This window comes from Lepeophtheirus salmonis, chromosome Z (assembly GCF_016086655.4).
Source record: "Lepeophtheirus salmonis chromosome Z, UVic_Lsal_1.4, whole genome shotgun sequence".
Lineage (NCBI taxonomy): Eukaryota > Metazoa > Arthropoda > Copepoda > Siphonostomatoida > Caligidae > Lepeophtheirus > Lepeophtheirus salmonis.
In genome coordinates, this window is record NC_092584.1 from 18,983,747 (window position 1) to 19,010,940 (window position 27,194).

The 27,194-nt window shown below is 31.3% G+C and overlaps 4 protein-coding genes and 1 long non-coding RNA gene across 6 annotated transcripts in view; 2 read left to right on the forward strand and 3 right to left on the reverse strand.

Moving 5' to 3' along the window:
- Positions 1-8,900: 8,900 nt before the first annotated feature.
- LOC121130206 (uncharacterized) lies at positions 8,901-10,595 on the reverse strand. The gene is made up of 2 exons (XR_005868623.2): positions 10,461-10,595; positions 8,901-10,278 (listed from the first exon to the last, which is right to left on the reverse strand). It is a non-coding gene; the product is annotated as an uncharacterized lncRNA (long non-coding RNA).
- A 291-nt stretch (positions 10,596-10,886) lies between these two features.
- On the forward strand, positions 10,887-12,594 carry LOC121130203 (alaserpin). Of its 2 annotated transcripts, XM_040725964.2 has the most exons (2): positions 11,036-11,175; positions 11,270-12,594. In XM_040725964.2, the coding sequence occupies exon 2, from the start codon at positions 11,277-11,279 to the stop codon at positions 12,030-12,032; it is 756 nt and encodes a 251-aa protein (XP_040581898.1). In that variant the 5' UTR covers positions 11,036-11,175; positions 11,270-11,276; the 3' UTR covers positions 12,033-12,594. The 2 variants fall into 2 exon arrangements, with proteins under 2 accessions (XP_040581897.1, XP_040581898.1); XM_040725963.2 differs by having other exon boundaries at positions 10,887-12,594.
- A 342-nt stretch (positions 12,595-12,936) lies between these two features.
- LOC121130205 (splicing regulator SDE2) lies at positions 12,937-15,874 on the reverse strand. The gene is made up of 3 exons (XM_040725965.2): positions 15,679-15,874; positions 15,361-15,567; positions 12,937-13,417 (listed from the first exon to the last, which is right to left on the reverse strand). The coding sequence occupies exons 1-3, from the start codon at positions 15,778-15,780 to the stop codon at positions 13,031-13,033; spliced, it is 696 nt and encodes a 231-aa protein (XP_040581899.1). The 5' UTR covers positions 15,781-15,874; the 3' UTR covers positions 12,937-13,030.
- Positions 15,875-18,466: 2,592 nt separating this feature from the next.
- Nbr (exonuclease mut-7 homolog) lies at positions 18,467-26,666 on the forward strand. The gene is given in 5 exon segments (XM_040725888.2): positions 18,467-19,362; positions 19,421-19,792; positions 19,795-20,315; positions 20,317-20,652; positions 23,594-26,666. Coding segments are annotated over 5 exon segments (2,334 nt in total). The 5' UTR covers positions 18,467-18,608; the 3' UTR covers positions 23,945-26,666.
- Positions 26,653-27,194, reverse strand: part of LOC121130151 (1-phosphatidylinositol 4,5-bisphosphate phosphodiesterase) — a 28,233-nt gene continuing 27,691 nt past the window's right edge. The window contains exon 19 of the mRNA XM_040725883.2: positions 26,653-26,870. Coding sequence (XP_040581817.1) covers positions 26,802-26,870 — 69 coding nt within the window. The 3' untranslated portion in view covers positions 26,653-26,801. The remainder of the gene's footprint in view (positions 26,871-27,194) is intronic.

Genomic DNA, 27,194 nt, shown 5'->3' on the forward strand with positions numbered 1-27,194 from the left:
TATAATAACAGGTAGTTAAAAAACAATTAATATGATTTGATAAGCTAGGAAGTACTTTAGTTCGTTGTTTAATCTCAACTTAACACACATTCGGTTTTTTGGGGTTTTTTTTCGTATAAAGTACTTCTTTTTTTTCTTTTTTAATGACTTGAACTAAACTTCTGCGATATTTAAAAATGTTTGTATAGTGCTCCCCGTAGATATATATTGCTCCCTTTTATATACTGTATTGGTATATGATATACATAAAGGAGCACTATATACAGTTCACCCTCTGACTGTTTTCATACAGGTAGATAAACTTTGCATTATTGATATAGATAACTCCATAGTCGAGAAGCATTGGCTAAATACCAATTGATTTTGGACCTTTTCCTTGCGTGATACAATAAAGGTATCGAAGTTTTTATACAGACATAACTTTTCTATATACATATGTAAAATTACTACTTACATTAGTTGATTAATAATTAATTGACTGTCAGACTGACTTTATATTTCAACAACATAGATTTTATCAATTGAATAAGAAATATTTTTGTTTGTTTGATATCGAACTTCACTCCAACACTAATCATTATATTAGTGTTGATTTGATTAGTAGTTGGTAGGGCCCAATAATGTACCCTTGACCTTATAAAATAAATTATTAACTATAAAAGATTTCTGCAAATTAAGTATGTATTTTTGAAAATTTGTTTGTTTATTAGGGAAATTGCTCATAATTTTTAAAATGCAAAAAAAAAATATATATATAAACTCAAGTGAGGTGTGAAGTAGGTGGATTGGAGGTTGAAAAAAGGTCATAAAAATAACTAAGTATATACCTATAGATACAAATAAGGTCATTTTTCATAAAAATAACAATTATATTTTATTCTTACACGCACTGTTTGCCTACTTGCAATGCCTGATTCATGAACTATAGGTAGTTTGAATAAGGATGTTTGCTATATACATTATTATGTAGACTGTTCCATTTTCGTGTAAAAAAATTATCCCCTCTTCACAAAGACCTTTTCTCCTAAGAAACATTAAAATAACCACTTTGTTAAAGATTGAGGTCTTTCTGGCCATTTTTGGAGTAGTACAGGCTATTTTATTTTGAAGGCAAATATGAGTCAAAAAATGTACTTGTTATATTTTTCCCATGACCGTTAATTTTGCAGGGAACATTTCGCTGCCGGTAATTTTGCTTCGAGGAGATTTTGTTGCAAGAAGACATACTCGCTGCCTTTGTATGTTATTACATTTTCGGTATGAAGTTTACTAATATATCTCGCTCAGATTAATGATATAGCTAGAATAGTCAAGGAGTTTTAATACTATCAAGAGAAGTCCAATCTCCAATCACGCAACCTGTTGTGGTGAAAAAAATCATATCTGATGATAAATTATTATTGGTCAACTCTTATGAGCGTTGACCAATAATTGTAAAGCTGTAATATTTGTCGCAGTTCTTATTTTACATTAGAATCACGCTGTATTTTAAGCAACTCTTCCATTTTGGGATAATATTTGAAATCCCCTAAAATTATGGATTGACTGAATGTATACAATTCCAAATCAAAGAAAAACTGAGCTGATTATAAAATTAATAAATCAATGGGTGATAAATAATTTGTCTATCATATTGTTAATTTTTTTCATTTTTATTCTCCTAGCTAGTTATACATATAATTAATTTGATTGATTTACAAAAGTTATGTTAGAACTGATAATATAAAAACATAAGAAGGTGGCGAATATGTCATGCGGCAAATTGCCCTCGAGGCGAAATGAACAATGGCAAAAAAAAAACTTGCCGGCAAATTTACATAGAATATTTTTTTAGTATCTGTTTTATGAATAAAACATATTATGTTTATTAACTTAAGTGGTTATAAAAAACGTTCCTCCTTTTTATTCACTAACTGTTATTTCAACTAGGGTTTAATTTTGATAGCTTATTTCTACCCAAAAATCCCGTTTTTGCAAATAAAAATGCACTGAGAAGCCTCAAAATTTAACAAAGTAAGTTTCCCCACCAGAATTTTTTTTTTTTACAGGGAAAAAATATATTATCCCTTAACGACAAAGGTGGAAATATTAAAGATATGAAAATTAATTTCTGTATATGTAGATATTCTTTATATAGTCAAGAGCAATATCTACTAATGAAGTTTCAAACGTGTTACATTTGTGACTTTCAGACATTCAAATGCTTTGGCCTAGATGTCATATCTGGTACAGAACATAGAAATATGACCTTTTTATAGAATGAATATGAATTTAAAATATAATTCAAAGCATGTGTCAATAAATTTGCAATCATATGATCAAAAATAACCGATCCAGCTTTCTCTATGATTGTAAACACACTGAACGGAGTAAAGTGCAGGGTCGTTTGGAGTACCTAGAGCATTATCCTGATCAATAAGGGTAGCAATTAGAGGTAGATATTATTTACAAGCTCTAACAGTACAAAAGAAAAAATTAATTGAATGTCTTTAACATTTTTACAATTTATTCAATGGATACGATCCCTAAAGGATTTGAAGGCCTTGACCACGTCCGTGCTGGAGACTTTAGGGATCGTATACATTGAATAATTGGTCGTTTTAACACCCCCACACCTGTCCTCTAACTACCATTCCATTGATTACTTCTTTTAGGGCGAGTTAGAGAGGAAAGTCTCCGCCAATTCACACAACAGTGTCGACTCCTTGGAGGCTTTTATCATCAAGTAACTCCCCCTAAAAGAAGTAATCAATGGAATGGTAGTTAGAGGCCAGGTGTGGGGGTGTTAAACCGACACTTTCTCTTCTTTAAACAAATTTTGGGGTCTACAGGTATTGTAGGGGCATAATTCTGGGCAGAGACTTTGGTTATAAAAACGAGGGGGACATCAACTCTCTCTGTGGCTTACCATCTGTTGTTCTGGATGTTGTGGTTTTGGTAAAATCTAATAAAGCTTCACTAGAATATGTATAAAAACTTATAAAAATTTTAGTATGTATAAATGGTATACAATTTAAGGGAATGTCACACATTAAGGGATGAACTCGAAAAAGGGCCACTCTAATATATAATACAATTGCTCTTAAAGCAATGTGTCGATCTATAGATGAAGGAAAAAATCCTAATTAAAATGTTTTTCTGTGGATGTAGGCGGACATTATTGTGAATTTTAATTTGGGTAGAATTATTACGTGTATCTATATTACATAGGTGTAAGAGTGCATCAAAAGCCCTCATGTTCTTGGACTTTCTTACCTATTCTTTCAAATGTAAAACCTGGTGATATAAACATACATAAAAAAAAGTTAACAATAATCGAAGGTGATCCTGGGTGGCCACCGAGCCCTTATATATTTATGTACTCTGGTGATAACTATAGATGGGACTTTTGTAAGAACGCGAGGAGAAGAAGGGAGTAAGACGTTCAAACATTCAAATTATAGTACTTATAAATATATTTTAACAACATAGAGGGCGCTTCAAATATTTGAATGTTGTATCTTCACTGTATTTTTTGTAAATTTGAGTATATGTATTTGTCTTTATAAAACTCTTCATTTTTTATGGAAATACTGGTGGCAGTACCCGGGATTGCCCAGAGTTATTGAGTGTGGACAAACAGACAATCTTTGTTTCCATAATATAGAAAATACCTCAATAAGAAATTTTCAGTGTGACTCTCTGTTTTTCCTGAGCATATTCACACATAGTAGCTCAATACTTAAATGCTGTCTCCTCCAGAATGAAAGAATAATAATGACAGCTTAATTTAAAAATATATATTTATTGTAAGGAGCCAAAGAGTATTTTAGTCTTTAGAACACTACCTAGCTGAGCTTTAACTACATACACTCCTTTTAAAAATGAGTTCTAAACATATATTTTATCGATTGTATAGCCATATAATACTGGTATTATATGGTATAGCCATGGTTGTAGACATGCAATATGAGTAGAGATGGCTTTTTGTAAGAGTGCAAGGAGAAGGCGGGAGCGTAATATATGGTACATTTACTTGTTATATAATTTTGAGGGTAAAAAAGAATTACTGCTATAAAGAGGAGAACCTTCAACATTTAAAATTACATAAATGCAGGAAAAAAAAATCATAATTTTGTTGAAATGCATATATATACTATTTTTAAAACAATTTACACCAAAAATAGGCAAGAATTCTCCTTTCAGAAGGAGATGCTAATACCACGACGACCGATTAAGTAATGGTGGAAAAGAAAAGGAAAAGAGCACACGCAACAAAGAGTAGTATTAAACATTTTCTACCTCAAAATCATGTAACAGGCAGCTGTAGCACTATAAGTCTCGCTCCCGCCCTTTCCTCGCACTCTAAGAAATTTACATTCTCAGTTCCAGAATAATATCAATAGAACTTATTAGTAGTATTCAATTAAACTTAACGGCCCTAGCGGACAAATTTGTTGACGTGTAGGAAACAATATTTTGACAAATCTCCAGTTATTTTTTGATGGGATGTGTAAAAATATTTGAGGTACATATTTTTTTATTCGTTATTATTTAACTGGCAGACCGGCCCTGTCCTAGCAGTTCCTTAAGGTTAGGCTAGCTTCAAATGTATGTTTTCTTCTTCAAATATAAAGATAAATTATTAATATTTCACAGTATCTATTAATTATTTACTATCTCAACCCGGAATTTCCCGGGAAATTTAAAGTGTAAATACTTATGAGTTCATGTATGTAATATAATTGACTAACTAATTTGTTTTCTTAACAACTTTTATATCATTTTATTTTGGCTTTGTTATCATTAGTCCCAATAAACTTCCTTTTATATATATTTAAGCAAATAAACGTTTAACTTTTATAATCATATAAAAAAAATATGCATGTATTCCTTATAAACCACTTTTAATGCGATCTTAAATGTATTAAAACTTTTATCAAGAACCATCTTTTGCAAACATTGATTTTCCTCTTTCCCCCCCTTTTTAAAGAAAGTCTTCCCCTCAAAATAATGTTAATATTTGCCTTGCTTCATAAAATAATTATGGTACCCTCAAGTCATGACATTCAAGTTCCAGGTATGATTTTATTAAATAAGTCAAGTGCTTACATTGGAGTTCAATTCGTGCCAAAAAGACCAAAAAAAATCTCCCATTCAGGCGTTAATCCCTAACATCATCAATAGGGATGTGTTCTTTGTAATGCAAAAAACAACTAAAATTTAAATTATGAATAGAAAAGTGGTCATTATCTAAAATGAGGATGAGAGCCAGTCCAACCTTGTTCAGGAGGTCTTAACGAATGTGATCTTTCTTCCTTTTTGCTAATTATTTAATAGGTCACTATAGTGTTAACTTCTCACACTGAAGTAAGCATTCTTGCCTTCTTTTTTTTTTAGTGTAAATTGTTTTAAAATTGCATAATAGAATAAATATACATGAATTTCAATATAATTATAATATTTTCCCTGTACAAATCCTACTTCCAATTTAGAGGGCTATTGTTTTTATAGTAGGCATTCATTTTCTCCCTCAAAGATCATATAACAAGCAGCTGATAATATATGTAATACTTAGTGTTAATATTCGTCTTTCACGCAGTAATGATTACTGTTTGCTTAGATGTTCTCTCATTCTCAAATGTAAAAGAATAATGATAACAGCCATAGTTTGACCATCGAGAAGAGCCCATGACTTGAGGAATTTGTTCGCAGGCATATGTTTAATTCGTCTACCCAAGGTCAAGGAGAGCAATAAAAAAAGGGGAAAAACAAACAAAACTAGAATGGGCAATTGGTAGACCGCATACCTTCTCCTAAAAATCATTTTCTCCATATTATTTCTCTAAACTTTGAAATATTGACCATCTTTTGACCTTATGTGGGAATTTCACAAAGTTTTTATGAAAATATATATGATGTACCACCATTTTACCTACAAAATTATCCTTACTTGAGCTATGTATCCCAATGTGTTCCAAAGTTCTAGTGGATTATGTGTTTTTAACAGTGAACTGTCCATAACTTTTGTCGTAATCCTGCTGAAAAACAAACAAATAAACCGAGAAGAAAACATAACCTTCGTTTAACATTGTTGGGGAGGGTAAAGAGACGAAAGTATGAACGGCTAATTGAAGATCACTTTTATGATAAATTCCACGTGGTGAGCACATATGAACTTTGTACAATTATAAGGCTATATTATTCGTCGTAGTTGTCATTTTATATCAACATCACGTGGTATATTAAGCAGCTCTTTCATTTTGGGAGGATATTTGAAATACTAAAAAATTCCTTTTGACCAAAAATGATAGATTGGCTTAATGTATACAGCTCAAAATCAAAGTAGATTTATATTCAAGGGCTTTCTAGGGTTAATTTTCAAAATATTATATAAATAACTATTTAAACCGCTGAATTTGTCCTTCAAATATAAAGTATCAACTTTAGTTCGTTTTTGTAGAAGATCATTTTGTAGTACATTTTTTAGTATAGTATCATTCAAATAATTAATTAATATGAAATATTATTCTTCGACTGGTTTTTGGAGGCTAATATGATTAATTCATAGAGTTGGTAGAGTGGAGTGTATTTGCACACTATGTTAAATGGATTTGGAGTCGAATAATATAAATAGTTGGATTCAGAGCCAAGATCACAAAATATTATTCCAAACTATACTTTAAGAATAATTTATTTTTATATATGTGTAGTTGCAATCAAATTGTTTATTTTTAATTATTATTTTAAGGACTGAGAATTTAAATTCAATTTCTAGAGTATGATTCCAATAGTTTCTTGAGGTTGGATTCATAATATTTAAAGATCTTGGCTCCGAGTCTGCTGCTATTTTTAAATTTACAACTCTTATTTATAGATAAATATACATATTATCTTTGTTACAAACGCACACCATGAGTAAATACATAAGCCTCTACTGTCTCATGAGTCATGGGTCACTCATCAGCCATAATTTTTACTTCATAGGAATTGAATGTAGCCAAGGTAACTAGAAATATATTTCTATTTATAAGAATCTTGTCCATCCTCATGAATTAATTAATATTAATGGTGGAATATTTCATACTATTTGAATAAAACTTTTCTAATTCCAAATCCATTCAACTACGTGCCTAAATACATGCCACAATACTAACTTATGGCTCATTTAAATGTCATTATTTAAAATTACATAAACTTCAAAGCTCATAAATTGGGGATATCAATAATAAATACAGTTTGTATGAATTTTTCCATCCCTTTCTGTTAGGGAACTAACATATAAATAAATTATCATATTTTTATTTAATTATATTATTATTCAAAGATCAGTAGAGGATATAATATTTCATATTATTTGAATGAAACTTACTACATAATCTTGTACAAACCCGATCTGAGGTTAATAAATTTTTTAAAACGGCAAATCATATCATTTTAAAGGATTCCTGTAATAGTGTTTTTAAATTTTACGTTAGACAATCCTTAACCATATATGTACTTTGATTTTGAGTTGTATTCAATAAGTCAATTTATCATTTTTTGCTCAAAAACAATTTTTTAGTAATTCAAATATTATCCCAAATGGAAGAGGCACTTAAAATACCACGTCATATTTTTTTTAAATTAAAACTACGACAAATATTATAGCTTTATAATTGTAGAATGAGTTCACCACGTGGATTCTATTATCAAAAATGATGTTTTTCAGCATAGCAGGTTGCGCGATTGGAACTTTTACTCCCCCAGATAGTATTAAAACTCATTGAAAAGTGTTTAGGTGGAAAAAATGGCTAGAAGTGATCACCAAAATAATAATATATTAAGATAAAAGAAAAATAAACAAATACGACTGCAGCTCGAATAGAAAAAGAGCTTATCCCTTCAAAAATCACGCTACAAAATGATATGAGCTCTTCCATTTCTTCGTGACTCAGTCCTTGAGGGTCGAGCTTCTTTATGATCATTATCTAAATATTAAATGAGGATGACAGCCAATCGAACCTTGTTAAGGAGTCCTTAACGAAAAAAGAGGCAAGGAGACGAATATATGAATTCCTCTTGGCAAACGAACGTTTTTCATGAATACATGCGATAGATTCACAAATAAAAAGTTGTTTAATCGAATAATTTATTATAATTAGATTATTACCTATAATTTTATATCAAATCAAGCAGTTTTCCTTGCTATGGAGGTATACTAAAGATGATTTCTTATATCAACCTATATATTTTATGAAAAGACTTGCACTCTCCATTATATAGAGCTCCTTGAATCAGACTAAGGCCAAGTGAGATGAATCCAAGAAAAGAGATGCACCTTCGTGATCTATAGTCTCGTTGATAGTAAAAGTAGATATGGTAGATAAATAAGAAGCTATCCACTATCTTCAGACAAGAGCTATAGTTAATGAATAAATATTCTTTTCTTTTTAATGATGGAACTTCTTCCATTTCTTTAAGCCTCAACTGTGTAAGGCTACAACTATGATTCATTAACGTCCCAGAAGTCAATGAGTGCTTTCGAAATAGACTCATCATCCCAGATCGGTGATTCCTTCTCTTTATAAAGCATCAACAGCCCAGGATTACAGATTACTTCTTCATCATTATTTATTAATTATTCCATCACTATTTTCCTTTTTTTCTCTTCTCCTATAGTTATATAATTAATCTGATCCAGCTGGGATCTAATAAATCATTATATCCCAGGGTCGAAATACAACAGTAAGTTTCGAACCCATATTATAAAAATATAAAAAGGCGGCAAAGATGCCATGCGACAAAATATCGTCGATGAAAAATTGCAAACCGCAAAAGTGTAGGGGGCGAAAATGTTAGCTACAAATTTACCGGACAAAAGTCGTACGCCCTCTACCAAATAATACAATTCTAATGGAATAAAAAAAATATACTTCATGTCGTTTATGTAACATATAAAGTAAAATATGTTTATTAGGATTATCACAACATGAATATTAGTTATTATCTTAATGTTGAATCATATTACACACAAACATTTGGATAAATAGAGCAACACATTTTTAATTTAGATGTGCTTAGATCGATCTTCATTCATTAAATACAGAAATACTTCCAAATTCTCAAAGAATTAGGAAAAAAGAAGAGATTTGTGATACTTTATCCTCAACAAGAGATGCTCGATTTCTGATATATACGGAGATGATGATGGGATGAAAATTTGTTCTAAGAGGCGAACCAAACCAAGCTAAGCTTCATACGAGAGTAGAGTGGATTCCTACTTAGGGTAGATATCTATTCATCTATATATAGCAAAGAATATATTCAAGGGTTGAAACTATGAGGGGATTCATTCCCTTTGTGATTCAGATATAAGGCTCTGGATGTGAAATATAAAGTAAGATATGTTAACTACAAATACTAATAGGTGCTACAACAATTTGAAGTTACTCCCATAAACTAAAAATATATAAAAACAACACATTTGAACAATTGAATCATCCTAAGAGAGAAAAATTCAGTATTCAGATGTGCTTTTAATTTGACAATTACTAAGGGCTAAGAACATTCTTCAATCATTAAACCGGAAGAAGTGGACTTGTATGTTCCCTTAGAGTTAGAACCAAAAGAAGATGGAGGAAATTGCAGGAAGAGACTTATAACTTGACTATCCATATCAAAAGAAGTTCGGATTCCGAATTCCACGAGGGAAGACGAGATGAAAATGACCAGGGTGGACTCCTTCCTTGGGACGGAGATTCCACCTCTGTAAAATTTTAGATGCTTTGTATTTCTGAATATACAATATATAATTGCTAATGCTTGTTCGTCAATCCATGAGTAATGGGGGAAATAAGTGATTAATTAATGATTAGCACTTCTTCCATTCGAACTACTGTCATATTTGTTTATTTTTCTTTTTCTTAATATTACTGGTGATAGGTTGAGTGATATTCGTTTAAACGAATCTAGTCATTTTTTCACCTAGGCATTTTTCCTTTTTTTTTTCCTGCCATTTTTTCCACCTAGACACATTTCCTTTTTTTTTCTCCTGGCATTTTTTCCACCTAGACACTTTTCCTTTTTTTTCTCCAGCCATTTTTTCCACTGCTATTTTTTCTTTGAGATATCTGTTTAAATGCTCAGTTTATTCGTTTAAACGAATCTAGCCATTTTATACCACCTAAACATTTTTCATTTTTTTTTCTTCTGCCATTTTATCCACCTTGACACATTTTCTTTTTTTTCTCCTGCCATTTTTTCCACCTAAACACTTATCCATTTTTTCCACAGCCATTTTTTCCTTGACATTATTTCCTAAAATTGATGAAAAGATTTAATATCTATGTCATTTCAGCTGTTATATTTATCATAAATTATAAAACCGGTCCTAGGACTCACAAATTTTGTTTTGACCAAATTTATAGGACTTTAGTCCTTATAGTTTTTTATACCGACCTAACAATAACTGTATCTTAATTCAAAACGTGGGGACTTACAACTCCACTCGATCTAACAATGCAATACTCCAGACTTTACTTGGACTCAATAGCTTAGACTTTCGACTCGACTTGGACTCAAATATTATTTTATACTGCACTTAAGAAAAGCTTTATCACTATGAGTCTTTTATTATTATTATGACCTTGAAATGAGCTTAAAAGTAATCTGAAGACGAGATGAAAATATTCTAGGACTTTGACTTCACAACAAAGTGTTGGGACTTAACTTGGACTTACAGTATGAAGGCTTAATTCCACCTTCTCCATAGGTTTTTTAGACATATTGCTTATCTAATAAGATTCCTTTATCAATTTTTATACTGAATATGATCTTATCTCCGTTTGTTTTATCTAGCTCCATTTAATATAAAAATTAAAAAATCAGTCTGATTTATTAATAAGAAAATAAATATTAAAATAATAATGAATTCTCACAACTCAGAGGAGCTTCACATCATTTCCCAAGACTCGTCCAAGTTTGGATTTTCCTTGTATAACAAAGTTTCAAGTCCTGGAGAGAATACAGTTCTTTCAATCTTTACAATAGTAAATCTTTTGCTATTGATAAGGTTGGGTGCAAAAAAGAATACTCTGCAAGAGATTAACCATGCATTAAATATCACAGAAGACATCGATTTTTTACAGACCGCATACTTAAAATTATCTAATCTTGGAAAATTAGATAAAAACTCTAATCTAGCGGTAGCAAATGGTATTTTTATATCTAATTCATCTGAAATAAATCAGACATTTATAAACGATGCATCCAAATATTTTTCATCTGATATTGAATATGTTAATTTCAGTGATATAATGGGTTCAACAAAAATAATAAATGATTGGGTCTCTTATCAAACTCACGAAAAAATTCAGGACATGATTTCAGAAAATTCAATTTGTCCTGAGACGGTTAGTGTCTTGATAAGTGCTTTATATTTCAAGGGTGAATGGTTGGAAAAGTTTGACCCTAATTTGACCATGAAACAACGTTTCCATGTCTCTCCTGAAGAAACCATTGAAGTCCCAACAATGCTTGCTGAAATGGATATTGCGCCCGTGCATAATGATGAATTGAAATCAACAGTAATTGCTTTACCTTACCGAGGTAACAGAATGATAATGTACATATTACTTCCAATGGATACGTTTGGACTCTCTGAGTTAGAAACTAAAATATCCTCTGATTCATTTGATCCATCAATTCTTGATAAGATAACGGGAATAAAAAAGGCGACTAAATTATATCTACCCAAGTTCAAAATTGAATCTACTCATGATATGAAAGAAGGACTAAGACAACAAGGAATCATTGACTTATTTTCGAGAAAATGTGATTTGTCTGGTGTAGGAGGAACACCAGGAGAGATTTATGCATCTGAGGTTTTTCAAAAAGCTGTAATTCATGTTAATGAAGAGGGTAGTGAAATGACTGGAGCAACCTCCATGACACTTGTACCGTGTTCATTGGTTGACGTAGAGTCCCTCGCGGTGGATCATCCATTTTTATTCATCATTAAAGATAGGGAAACTGGACTTATTCTCTTTTTAGGGAGAGTCGTACGACCGTAACTATGAGTTATACATTCCATTCATTTCGCTATAATAGCGAAATGAGAATTACAAATAATTGAATATTATATTTTTTTAAAGATTGACAATGCAATTAAATGCATTCATGTACATTATGTAAATTGTTGATTACAACTAATACCAATGAAAATAATTAAGTCATCAAAAATATTATTTTTAACAATAATTTCTGGAAATTTTAATCTTTCAAAACTTTTCGTCACTTTTAGACGCGTCTTTATTTCGTCAAAACTGTTTGGTTACATCTTTGTCTCGTAATCGTCATGCAGTAAAAAACATTCATTGACAAATACATTGCTTTAAGTAATAGTTGACGAAATGAACACTAGAAATATCTTTATAACACTTATAAAATTTAATCTCTTGGTTTTTGCAGCATAAATTGAAAAAAATCAAAGAGTGCGGACTTTACATAATTAAATTTGATTCAGATTTATCCAAGTTTTTAAACACTAATTACTAACACAAAGTCTCAGTAATTATTTGTATATATTTTCTAATAAATAAACTAAAATATATGTCTAATATGAGGTCCAACAAAGTACCAAAATGTTTTGAATTACAGCAACAATCATATATACATTTAGGAGGAAAGGTTTTAGGCCTAGGATCGCGACATATCGAGTACCCATTCTTGTTTTCTTTTTTTGCGTATTTTTTAGCAGGTGACAAATACTTATAAGACATTAGATTATGATTATTATTTTTAGTATGTTCATAACACAGATGACTTCTCTAGATTGTAAAACATACGTTATGAGCGCAGCTACTATATTGGTAAACGATTTCATATATATGTGGTGGGCCAACATGTAAAAAATCTTTAACAAAAATTAAGAAATGGATAAAATCTGATTTTGAAGAAGAGTAATAAAAATATACCTTCGTTTAAATATATATATTCCAAAATACCCAATAAAATATGCAATAATTTCAAAAGGATTACATCAAATTAAATTTTAAGATCTTGTTGAATTTTATGTTGAGTTATCATCCTCCTCATCGGAACTTGACTCAAGATCTGAATCGGAAATATCAACTCCAATGAAAACAGCTCCTCTTTTTTTGGCGACTGGTCCACTTGATTCTTTCTCTCCACTTTTTCGCTTAAGAGCATCAGATGATACTTTGGGAAGTAACTCAACTTTTTTCAGACTAATGGCATGTGCAAATGCTTCATGAACTTTCTCAGCCGTTTCTTCACGAGATTTTTCATAGTCGGGATCATGAAATTCATGCTTAGTTTCACCATTTGCAATTCTACGTAGCTTTTCTAATTTTCCCTCTTTCTTTTCAGCAGCTTCCCTTTCTCGATCTCCTTGTTTTGCAATCCAGTCTTTCAGCTTTTCTTCATCATTAATGTCCTAAAAAACAGAAAATATAAATTAACAGTTATATAACTAGATTTTATCTATATTATATAAGACACCAATAGAAATATGAACTTTAGAACAAAGATGTGATTTCAACAATTTTTCATTATATGTGTCCGTCAACACACAAGCAAGCTAGAACGATTTTTCTCAAAGTCTGGATAATTTTTCGACGAATTATCATCCATTTCAATCAACGCATTATTCTAAATCATCTTTTGGGGGTGCTGCAAATTTTACTTTAATTAGTCAAAATTGACAACAAAAAAATAAGAAATTCTAAAATTGACCATATCTGGGGTCCAATATAAGTCTCATAAGTCAAATAAAAGTTATTCCCTATAGATAAAGTTCTTCAGTATCTCAACTCATTCCACAAATTTGAATACACAGTCTATAATTGACTCAGTTATGTCTATAAAATATTGGGCTCTATATATATGAAGTAAAAAAATTAATTGGGATTTTCTTTATTTTTGTTCCAGAATGTATTTATGTTGATGCACCATATATATCATTATTCAATGAATTTTTAAACATACGTTTTTATATCATATGAATATCGGGAAATGATGATATAATTTTTCATAAATGTTTCGGCTAATGAATATTAATTATATTCGAACCTTATACTTTCTAAATATAAAATGAAATACACCAATTTAGTAGGGAAAGACTTTAATTTCAATTAATAAAATTTTAATAAAATCCCCCGTTTACATGAGAAAAGAATATAATGTTAGTTCGTAGAAATGACACACACCTTGTATCTCCTACAGTATAGTATTAATGGAACCTACTTACTAAAACCATTCAGGCTATAGTTTATATATAATTAAAGCATTGATAGTGTACATCATTTGGATGGGGGAGGCTTAGCCCCAAAAATTATCAACACTATAAAATGATTCCTTAAACAATTGTTTAAAGAAATTGTTAACAAAAAAAGTGAAATCAATCGAGAAATAAGAGCGTCATAACCAAAAATATGGAGCCCCGACTCTTCCGCCTGGAGACTTTTATATTTTTGAACATGGTCATTAAGGCAAAAGGCGGCTATAATGATTAAGAATGTAAATAATGTATCCCTAAATTGTATTTATGAATTAAATTTTCCAAATTTGATGATATTTTTTAAATATATATATCTATTTAATCAAAAAGTGTGCATTTTAGACAGAGGAGCCTGTATATGTATATATATATGATTAAAAAACATGGGTGGGGGCTTCAGAAACTTTTTTTTGGGGGGGGATGAGCCCCGTAGAAGGGAGCTAGTTGCGCCACTGATTGAAGCATTTATCATATATTTAACACTTCATTTATTAACATGAAATACACTAGATTCCACTTAATCAGACCATATTGTGATCTGTAACTTTTGTCTTGTGATTGGTTCAGTTATATTCAAACTAAACAAAAATCACATTTAAAATTTGTGAATTATAAAATGGGAACTTGGAAATTAGCAAGCTTGTTTCGATATTTTAGTATCTGTACAAGTGTGGTTCGTGGAACACTACTCTGATAATTCAAATTCTTTCAGCAAATCTTTTAACAACTTTTTTTTTTTTTAATATCCACAATGAACAACAGTAAATCTCTTCAATGGAAATGAATTAATTTATAAACAAAGTTAGTTACTTTTAATTTTTTTAAGATTATCAGCTAAATGATTGATAATCTATATTAGTTTTACAAATGTTTACCTTTCCTTAAAAAGTGCAATTTAAATTCATTATACTACTCAGTTTCGATCAAATTAGGCTAACATTAAATTATGTTTTCCACAGTTGGACCAAATAAAGTGGAATCAACTGGATAAGTCATTCAACTAAACTCTATATAATCCGAATTTGAAATAGGTTCTTTTAAATTAAATGTAAACACATTTAATAATCACAATCATTGAAAAAACGACTTAAGAATAATACCCTGAGTCTTCTTCCAGATAGATCGCGGCAAGCATCTTTATTTGTGGTTTTTTCGATTTGAGCTCCAAGGGCTCTCAACATGGACCCAAAGCCTCCTTTTCCTCCAACAAGTCCCCAAACTGCCTCAACAGTACTGTTGGGAGCAAAACTCGCTTCCACGTCACGAAGAGGTTTTCCATAACTATAAAATTGACAGTTATCCCAGTCCTATAAAAGAATTTGTAATTACACATAATTAATAATATAAATTATAATAAGTTTGAAAGTACGCTCCAAGACTACTTTTAATTATTTATTATAAGTACTTTTTTGACTTACGTAGAAATGGAGATCCTTGTTTTCAATTATCTCCTTGTGAAGATCCGCCAAATTTTGTGCGTCTCTCCAGAAACATTGACCTTGGACCTTTAGAAAAACCATTTTTATTTCTTAATTTTCGTCTACCTTCGAAGTGATCCCTTTATTTATTGACGCAGAGGGAAAATAAACAGTGTAAACAACATCCAATAATGACGTCATAAGCTAGATTACAACGAAACATTGTTCGAACGGGTGCAGTATATGTTCGAACCGGTACTAGCTACATAGCTTAAATAATAACGTCAATTAATAACTATTATTTATTAACTAATCATAAGATGTTAACAAGGTTATGCTCGGTTCAGGTTCAGCTGTTCTATCGGTAGCTGTCTTGGTTCTTTTTCTATACAGGCTCAGTGGTAACAGTAACTTAAACAAAGGGTGTCTCAAGAAAATTCGGGCCTAGGAAATGATATTAGAAATAAAAAGTACTGCAGCTACCTTAGGTCATATAAGTTATATACAGTGCGTAGTGCCCCAAGTTCCAACGGAGGTCCCAAAAACTAAGTTTGTTTAAAACAATGGTTTTCAAAGTGAGAGCTGTGAGCCGAGGCTAGGGGGGCGCAGGAAGATGGAGAATTTAAAATTGCTTTCAGTCGACACATTTACAGTACATGTTTCGTATAAAGGGGCCTTACTATAGTAAATTTTGGGAGAACGATGGTTAAGGAAAATTATAACTATCATATCATAGGTCCCCTCCGAGCTTTGTAGCGGACCTGGATCCATAATTCCATCATTTATATACACAGTCTGTTGCCTAAGACCACTTTTTCAAGTCCACAAGAATCCCTTAGCTATTTGGAACTCAGATACAACTGAATCATCTTAGCGACGTAAAAAACCATAGGGAAACTCTGAAAATTAAGTTATTGCAGGATTAAACTTTAAGCTTACTTCTTTTTTATAATAAGATTAAGAATATTTTCTTTATATATTCTATATAGAAATAAAAGCACACAAGAACCGAGACCGATAAGCAATATATTGCTGTCTCGGTTCGACTTTTTCGGTTCTATCGGTTCAAGAACAAGAACCGTTTGACCAATAAGGGCAACCTTGTATGGATAAGGGGCCTTGTATATTAAGGTAATTGATTAATTAACTATCTCTTGCTAGGGAATTAAATATATTAAATCTGTAGAAACTTATTCATAGTCTATCCCTTATTATTCTCAAATTATTGAACAATTGCTTATAATGAAGTAATTCTTACTCATAATATTACTTATTAGTATTACTGTTATCTGATGTAACAATAGTATACTAATGTGTAATACATATACTTTATATGTATTAGACATTAGTATAAATGCCAATAATGAAATGAACCTGAGGAAAGCGATCAATTCCACAGACGAGACACAGGTATATGTATTATTAAACATAATGTTCAGTATGAATCATGATTCATGAAAATCTTAGCAAATTAATCCTATTAAATATTGATTTGAGACATCAGAAACATTAAAACCCACGGCAACAACAATAAAAGAAGCCCAGGAACCCATTAAATAACTAAACCTCATCTCCTAATTATTATTATTATATACTGTATAAGTTATATAGTATCACAAATTATAACAATTAATAATATTTAGGAGATGAGGTTTAAGACATATATTCTGTTTTGTACAAGTTGCAGCCAAAAAAATGAGATGACTTATCTTAAAAGAAGGATTTACTTCATATCTTTTATAGAGATAATGCAATAATTGAATATTCCAATAATAGTCTACATTAATGATTTAACTTTAGACTATTTTAACGAAAATTACTAATATACCTAGATATATGTATAAGGATTATGTGGCATATTATCAAGTTAAAAGGCACACAGTTACCTATATTACTCATAAATACAGAATAACCATGTAGTTTTAATAGATCAAAGTCAAATGATAACTTATCAATTAATAGTTGGGTGTTAGAATGACCAATGTCGTAATTAAATAAGGCATTTTAAGTACAAGAAATTCGTTCATATACAAGTCGTACTTGCATACATCATTATCATCTAAGGAAGATATTCATTATATAAAATTCCAGACATATATTTTATAAATATTATTATGCCATAAAACGAGTTTTGTGTTGAGTGACACGTCTGTTATCAAATGAGTTATTTTGAATATATACGCTCACATAACTCATAATATAACCTTAGCTATTTGTTTAATGGATTATATACCACTAGAATAGAGACTAGTTATAAATCTTTGATGTGGTCCTTAACAACGAAACTTACAGCCATTTTTGCAAAATAGCAGTACTCTGTTGTAATAATTAAAGCAATAATTGTGGATCGGAGATACTCAAGAACTTTAGTTATAGTTTAAAAACTTTATTTTATTTAAGATACTAATCTTGGTCACAATATGATCATTTTTAAATAAAATATTTCAATTTCTCATTAGCTTATTGTGACCATTATCTTTAGGTAATTTAAGTGGAATTTGCGACACACACAAAGGTTTAATAGGGTTAATTTTTTTATAGAAATTGAGGATAATTTGTCGAAGAATACACATCATGTAATCCACACTCAATATTGAGAAACATATTTCAAGACTGCTTTTGTGTTGACAGATTACATTTGCTGATCATTGTGCAATTACAAATAATTGTTCAAAGGTTGCGTGCATAAAGTTCTACAGATCCTTATGTTGCTATGAAGTAATCTTCATTGTAGGGGTCTTTAGCTACTAAATATATAAAAAAATAATAATATAAGGCATGCTAAGTGACGACTGACGACTTAGAGTGCGACACTTGATTAGATTTTCAATTATACAACGCTTAGTCCAAGATATATATGAATTAATATTATATTTAATTATTAACATTATTGGTCATTGAGGAGTGGATTATAAATTTTATAACCAAGGATGAATGTGGATATATCGGAGTATTTGAGGCCGGACACCGTGAATAAATTGAAGGTAGATCTTTTGCTAGCCTGGTGTAAAAAAGGGAAGACTCCGACCGAGTTGGTGGAACTCATGGTGAATGAACCCATCTTCCGACTCGAATTGATCAAAAGGGTACTAACGTTTAAGAAAGAAGAGAGTAAAATTATAAAATATGTGGTGGCCCCCCCACCCGTTCCTTTCAAGGCACCTTTGGACTTAATTTTTAAACGCCAGGCCTTCAAAGTCATTGTCCAAATTTCCTCCAAGGAGAATAGAAATAAGGCTTTTGCTATGTTCGAGATGGAGAGTGCTTGCAGTGCCCTTCTTAATGACATTGATATTCTTATTCAAGGGTATAAGTATCTCCATGCTTTTCACGCCATTGTCTCTTTGAATATCCTGAGTACATATCCAAATGCTCTAACTAAAGTTGCAATCCCTCTCATTGCAAGGGGTAAACTAGATATCATTACACAGGAAATCAATAGGAATATGGAACTTCAAGTTAAACTATTTGCAGCCTTAGATACAGCCTCTGAAAATAACTGTAATAAATACAATTCTGGAGTCGTCGCTTTTTTTACGACTAAGGAACTGAATAAAATTGTTTTAAAACTTATTAAGATTTGGAAATATAGTGAAAGCAATTTTGAACACTACGCACCAAACTTATTTCGAAAGAAATTGGAAGGTGCACTCTATTATTACATCAACATTAAAAAGGAGTTTCGTAAGTTATTCTATAATTATTTATCAATTATTCTTAATATAATATTCAATTTATTTAGAATTAAATGACTGGAGAGATATTGTTGCTTATAACATTGATAAATATCCCTTAATGCGATTAAGTGCTAAACATGCAATAGGAAATAAGTTCTTCAAGGATGAAGACGAAATCAATTTCTGGAATAATAAATATGGATGGGATTTGAGCTATAACAGATTCGTATCAAGAGCGAAAACCCCTTTATCTACTGTTGAATATTTGACTCTCGATATCAACTATAACAATATTGTTTTTGTGAATACCGAAAATTATAATGAATTCTTAGGAGTATTATTAGATGGAGAAAAAATAAGCGGTTATGACTCTGAGTTCTATGAGGATTTTGGCTCATTAAAAAGCAAAGTTGCATTGATTCAAATTGCTATTGATGAAAAATCTACATTATAGACATAATAGATTTGTTAGATTGTGTAGATTTCCTGATAGGTTTTATAAACAATTATTTCCTAAATAAAAAGATGACGATTCTTGGATATGGAATTCATTCAGACTTTCAAGCCTTATCTGGGACGCATGTCATTTTCGAGGAGATGAATGTAAAAGCTACTGTGCTGGATCTTCAAAAGACAGCTCATTTTGTGGAAAAAGTTCTCTTAATCAACTATACAGAGTATGATTCTGAATTAAAAGGACTAGCTGGTTTGGTTGAATCTATATTTGGGAAACCACTTGACAAATCATATCAGCGTTCTTACTGGATTCGACGGCCTTTACTTCACGATCAGCTAATTTATGCAGCACTCGATGCTTATATTTTGCTTAAAATAGTTAAACATCTCCTAGATGTATCTTTTAACGATCGAGGTCATCCTGATTATAAAAGATATTTTGGAAGGACTAGTAGTACTTTTGTACCTGAAAGTTCTGGTTATTTAATCCCTGAAGGTACTCACATTTCTCCTAAAAAACCCAAAAAACGGAGTCAAAAAAAAGAAAGGAGAGTCTGTTGTTAATTTTGCCAAACATGATACGTCAAATTCTGAAAATCCAAGTGAACCATCTTCTCTTCAATTTGTTTGTAATAACATGCTTCATGGACTTGCTAAAAAACTTAGAGCTTACGGAGTCGATACTTTGTATATTGAAACATCTAACCCTGAACTCTTAGCTGATGCAGCTTTAAAAAGTAATAGAGTCATTCTGAGCAGAGGGAAAATAGTTGATCGAATTGCTAGTTCTCGTCCAGATGTTTCCGTATACAATGTCATATCAAATAAAGCACAGGATCAGGTGAGGATATATTTATGTGAATATTACTGACCAATCTATAACTTCTCTGGGGAAATGGGAAGAAAATATTTTGTTTATTTAAGAGCTTTATGAAATAAGTTCCATCAAAATTACCACAGGAATAAGTGGCGTAGCGTTTATAGCACTAAAAACGCTTATCCCTGTAGTCATTTTATACTATACATATACTTAGTTTACAAAATGTAGCTCGACCGTCACAAACTGAAATATTATAATATAGGGTTGATTGCGCTATAGATTTTCCTGATAATATCTACTAACACTGTCTAAAAATACATGTTATCTCTACGAAAAAAATAAATTGCTTTAGAGCCACTGCTTCATAATATCATTTTCGAAATTTTTTAAGGTATATCTATTTGTCATAGAAGTACCCTGTTTTTAACAAAAATTTCATTATCAAAATTACCTTGTAATTTGATGTAACTATTATGATTTGTCTAAAAAAATACTTGGTTAATGTATTTCTCATAAAACATGCTATCAACAACTAATTATTTATACTTATTTTTTTTTAAAAGGTGGCATTAAACATTTTACATATCGTATGAATTATGTTTAATTTTTTTTTACTGAATAGTTATTGTTAGTTCCATGCTTTATTTGACAATTTTAGTATTTATTTATAAATATTTTAATATTTATATAAAAATACATTTTAAAAATATAAGCTAAATGTAATTCATGTTCAGGCAATTCAAGTTTTATTTTTCTCTATTCATCAAATCATTTGAATTAGACGTTTTCCTAAAAAACAAATTTGGCATTGCCATATAAAAAGTCAAATTCCCCCTCAATAGATATAATTGCTTTGTTAAAGCGAGTCCTTCTATTCCCTTTCTTTGTGTGATATTCTGCAATTGATCTATCTGATTTTTTTAATTTTGCCATTGCTTTTGAGTAGCGTGAAATCAGATGAGCTATATAGGATTACCGTGACTTTGCCACCAATCCAATTGTTCACAAAAGAATAGGCCTTCCTTAAAGAATGTTTGCTACGATGGTGGTTATATTATATTTTCTCCTAATATATATGTTGTTAGTTGATGGTGTGATATGATAAGTTGATTGATTAAATTGAAACTAAAATGTGAGCTCTAAGTAATCATCATAGATCTGTTCTATAATAAGATGTATCCCTTATTTCAAAAGTTATTAGCAATTAAAAATTGTGAAGTTAACTGATACGTGGATGATAAAATGTTTTATGAGAAATCTATTGAAGAAATATTTTTTTGACAAAGCATAATAGCTTTTTTTAATTACAAGATATTATGCAATACAATTTTGTGTAAAGCATGGCACTTTGTATGATAAAAATATATGCTGAGTATGTAATTTTTGTTTCGACTAATTAAAACAACTTTTTTTCCTCCCCCAAATATAACATATTTTATCAGACAGGGCCAGAACACGTTTATTAGTTGGAATCCTGAAAAAATTGCTCAAAAGCGTCTTAGAACGAACTCCTTGAGAGAATATAATTAAATAATAAATATTTAATATAAATTTTAATAGCCGTTTTCACTTTTCCATATTTTTATTTTGTGCCATTTTTATGGCAAACTTTTGAAGCAAAAGTTGGTCATTCAACAATTTTCTTCAGTTTTTATTCAATATGTCCTCCTCCATTCATAATGAAGACTTCAATACGGGGACTGAATAGAAGCACAGTTGGCCTTGATGAAGTCTGAGGACAAGTTGTTCCACTCCTCCATGATCACGGCCTTCAGGGCATTGGCATTCGAGTGAGAAGTCTTGCCCTCCAAGAGGCATCAAACAGAAAAGTCCAGGGGTTCACGTCGGGCGAGGACGAAAGCCAGAAGGCAGCCATGTTCTCCGTGCAGAAATGATGCACCTTCTTAGACGTATATGCCGGGGGCCGTCTTGGGTAAACACATAGTTCTCCCTAAGGAACGTGCTCTTCAACCATGGCAAGCCATTGTGTCTATGGACCTTGTAGTAGATGTCCGTGTTGACTTTCTCGTTGGCATTGATGAAGTGGGGATGCATCTTACTGACGTTGGGCGCCGAGGACTAAGGCCTGAGCTGTGAGTTTGGTCCCTCGACCTGTTCAAAACAGGTCGACTAGTGGGCGGAGGAGATCGCACACCTTCTGCTGTTTGACTTGTTGTTTGGACATTTTTGATCGCACAAAAGCAAAACAAACATCAAATTGTAGCTTTTTGTCAGTTCTTTTGAATGGCGCAAAGTAGAAAATTTTCAGACTTTTAGAACTGAGGCTAAACGGCCTCGAAGATGATTCTAATTTTTGAGTCATCACCCTGTATATTAAATGAGTTTAACTAGAGCTCTTACTCATATGTATATCAAGAATATTTATATGATTTACATCAGGGATATATTTTTGATATACGAGGTTTGTCTGAAAAGTTTACGACCTCTACGGTAAAATGGTAGCACTTGTAAATAAAAGCTAGTCACATCTATCTAGAATCTGTTGACAGTTACTCACTAAAGTCTCAGCTAATTTGGACGTGCTGTTGTCATTTATCAGTCGTTTGAGTGAGCAAATGTAAGCGTTTTTTTGTCAAAATTAACAAAATCGAGTATCGAGCTCTCATTAAATATTTGTTTTTGAAATTCTAATATTTAAATAAATTCAAACAAGAGCTAAAAGGAGACTATGTAGAAAAATAAGATAAAAAATTATGAAAAAATGTCTTTGTTAGGGCGGAAACTTTAATGTGCACCCTATATACACGTTCGATGGGATATGCACACTCCTGCAATAGTTGATTAATACGAATAAATTGTTATTTATTAGCTCAAAATATGTTTAGGATGTACATTATGGAGCACTATATACAGTGGATCCCATGAGTTGTTTTCATATATTTCAGACAGGCAAACTTTGCTTTATTAATATGAAGTAATATTGATTTTACTTTTATTTTAGGTAAAGGAAATTATCAGGAAATTTGATATCAAAGTGAGTGAAGAGGATATTTTCAAGAGATGCGTTCTTTGTAATTCGGATCAGTATATTGTCATATCTCAATCCGAAATGATTTTTTTGAGTCATTGTCAGATAACTTCTTCAAAACGTGAAATTATTATTGGAGAAGTCCACAAGATTTCTCTACCCTCCGTCACAACGTCTTCCGGCGTTCATTTAAAGATAAGTGATATTCCTGATCAAATTACGAACAGCATGGACACTTTTTATATTTGCTCATCCTGTGGCCATGTATATTGGAAAGGATCGCATTGGGATAAGGTCAAAGAAAAATGTAGTAATCTACAATAAGTTCATCGTATGTGTTTATTTTTCACACGGCTTCCTTACTGACATCTTCTTACCTATTACCCTTTTTATTGGTATAACTTGCTTAGTTTGTTAAAATCTACACATGGGTATGATTTATAATTTGACTCATACTAATTTTACATTTGTCAACCCTCACGCATCAGAAGGTGTTGAGGAATCGACGATTTGCAATTTTGACTGCACATCATATTTTCTCTTTCTTTCTCGAAATTGGATACAGGAAAAGGGGAGAGTTGAAATTCAATCATCGCAACCTTTCAATAACAAGAAAGCGAATCTAATTATATATACTTTGGAGGACCATCAAAATTGATGGAATATCTTATTATTTGGGGAAGGTTATGAGTTTACCTGTTATCGAGTATCAGGTGGAGGAGGAACTCAGAGTCGATGCGTGGACTAAGGGATGAACCTGGAACCATAATGTAATATGATCTCCTCCTGCCTCATCCCTTAGTCCAGGGATAGACTTCGACCCCTCCTCGCCGACACTCAACAGGAGACAAACTCTCAACTCCTCCACACAATGAGACCTTTTATATTCTTTCAAGATCATCCAAAGTAGTGGTAATTTTCCGAACCTCTCCTACTTCAATAAAATAAGATTTGTGTTCAGAGAAGAACCCTTTCACTTTAAAAAAGATAATTGATTATTGTTGAGGTTGGGAAATCATTTTACCCTGAGCTATAAACGTGAGTTTTTACATCTGTCGTACACATATTTGAAAATGGACATGTTATGTCCAAGAACTATGATATAATCTTCAAACCTCAAAAAATTATTTTTTTAAATAAAGTGGTGATGTGATTTAAATTGTTGTTTCTTGCTTAGACAAGTGAAAATGCAACTAAAAGATTTATTTGTAGACACGTACGTGCTTCAACAATTCAATTTATCGTTTCATTTTCACTCCTACAAACAAGACACATTTTAAATCAAAGAAACTCTTTATTTTGAAAATGGTAATTATTTAGGCTTGTAGATTATAGAGTGCAAAGATCTTTTACATAAACGTTTTGTTGGTGCGTTTCAAAATTACACACGTACAATAGATGTGAGAATTCACTTTTATATGTTCATTGATCCGTTCCAAAAATGAATCCGTTTGGATTTTTGTGTAATTCTTCGAGTTTCCAAACTAGAGCATATTTAAATCCAACTATAGTAGCAACCTCTTCAACATTAAAGAATAATGAGAATTGGAATATTGACTAATTGAATTTTAAAGTTTTATACAATAATCTGTTAGAGGGATTATGTGTTACCACGGTTCTACGAGTAAATATATAGATAAGATAAATAATCGCAGTACAATGCATAGTGTGTTTGTCATACTTAGTCTACGGATGAACTTTGAATCTTTTTCTCTCTCTCTCTCTCTATATATATATATATACATTCATATTTTGTCAAAATAAATAAATTCGAAAGCGTCAAGGTACCAATATTCCCATATATATTTGTTTATTATCATGACCGCTTCAATGGGCTCTCAAGTTTTGAACATGACTTTGTTTAAGATTTGTCCGTCAAAAATATTTTTTATGACGTCGAGCCCCTGAAATTGGGAGCTCCAAAGTTAGTGGTAGCTAATGATACACCATTATTTTTTATGATACAAATATCAGAAATATTTTAATATCATTGTACATCGGTACATGCTAGTCGATTCTTTAGAGGCGTGTGTCGTAAAGTACCTTTCCTCGATTAAATATATACTTGCGATTAAAAAATACTTTAAACACATCATTTCAGGATTTCAAAATCCTTTGAAATCCCTGGCTGAAAGATTCATCCTCTTTTCCTATTATTCTATAGTGATTTTCAAGAAAACACGCAGAAAATGTATCTGCCGACGAAAATTGGGAATCTTTCAAATAATACCACATTTGTGGATCATGTACTAGATCTATCCGTCGAAAATTGCGTTTTTACCATTTGGGTTCTAGTGGTCTTGGGGTAAGAGCACAGAGGCCAATAATTATGGTATTTGTAGCAGCTTTCCATTTCGACTTAAGTTTAAGCCGGATAGATCCTAGTATATGGTCCCAGCATGTATTAAGGCATAAGCAAACTAGAAAGTATATATATATTCCGCAACGTGGCGTGACAGTCTGTAGTTTGGGGAAGTTACGTACATTTTTCACAGGGACCTCTATGTGAGTTTTATATCAAAATGTTATTTCATTTATTATTTTGCCGCAAGACGGCGCTCCACTAATATAAGTAAACAACGGTTATGCCCCATTAATCTAAAGTTCGTAGAGGTTGCTTAATTGTTTTTTTAAATATTTTGGAAAGTCAAAGATGACACATCATTCAGTTTATTCTATCACAACATCTTTCATACGAAAAGAAACAGGGTCAAAATAAGTTGGTAGTTTTGGGCCAACTATGGTATTATTGTTCAAAAGTGTTCAGAGCAGCTTAACAAGAGCCTATTCCTAATCAACCAATCAACATTATGAACACTAACTGGGTACATCGCTAGCCCACAACCGAATACTCCCTATATTCTTAAGCGAGTGAGGCAAGGCCTTGATGAAAATAGTCTACCAGAATGAGATAAAAGAATCAAATAAAAGCCCCACGTATGAGCCAAATTATAAATCGTACCCATATTCATATAATATATAAATATATATCCATTTTGTTTTTACTAGAAATAAAGTTACTCCTTACAGTATTTTAATACAAAAAGTTTAATCACAGGAAATATTAATTAACATAAACTAATCAATAAATAAATAAAGATATATAAACGTGTTGTATGACAAATATGAATACTTAGTGGTTATCCTCTGGCCATTCATGTATGTATTATGCTCCTTGCTTTTAAACAAAGCATTCTTGTCTTTGTGCTAGTTGATGCTCGATCTCTTCACTTTTGTACATTTCAATAGCCTATTTTGAAGAAAAGAAAACATATACATATTAATTTGTAAATACATAGATAGATATATTGTTTGATCTCTGTCAAGAGATGGGCTAAAGGGGTTGTAGCCCCAAAGGAATTGTTGCATTTTTACTTAAAAAAGCAACAATTGAAATTTAATTAAATTTTTAAATTTTTCCCCCAAATTGAATAGCTAAGGATTTTTAAAATTTTTCTCCAAAAAATTATATATTTGAAATTTTTGTGAATAACTGTGGCTGTTTTAATTTATTTTTTTTGAAATTTAAATTTTTGGATTTTTTTGAAGAAAAAAAAATATTCAAAAAACAAGA

What these genes read in the sequence shown, in the direction of transcription:
- LOC121130203 (XM_040725963.2), top strand. Translation starts at nt 10,887, where the DNA reads ATGAATTCTCACAACTCAGAGGAGCTTCACATCATTTCCCAAGACTCG.
- LOC121130205 (XM_040725965.2), bottom strand. Translation starts at nt 15,780, where the DNA reads ATGGTTTTTCTAAAGGTCCAAGGTCAATGTTTCTGGAGAGACGCACAA. An exon ending in ACAAGGATCTCCATTTCTAC is followed by an intron (nt 15,568 to 15,678) that starts GTAAGTCAAAAA and finishes ATTCTTTTATAG; the next exon opens with GACTGGGATAACTGTCAATT. An exon ending in TATCTGGAAGAAGACTCAGG is followed by an intron (nt 13,418 to 15,360) that starts GTATTATTCTTA and finishes TCTGTTTTTTAG; the next exon opens with GACATTAATGATGAAGAAAA.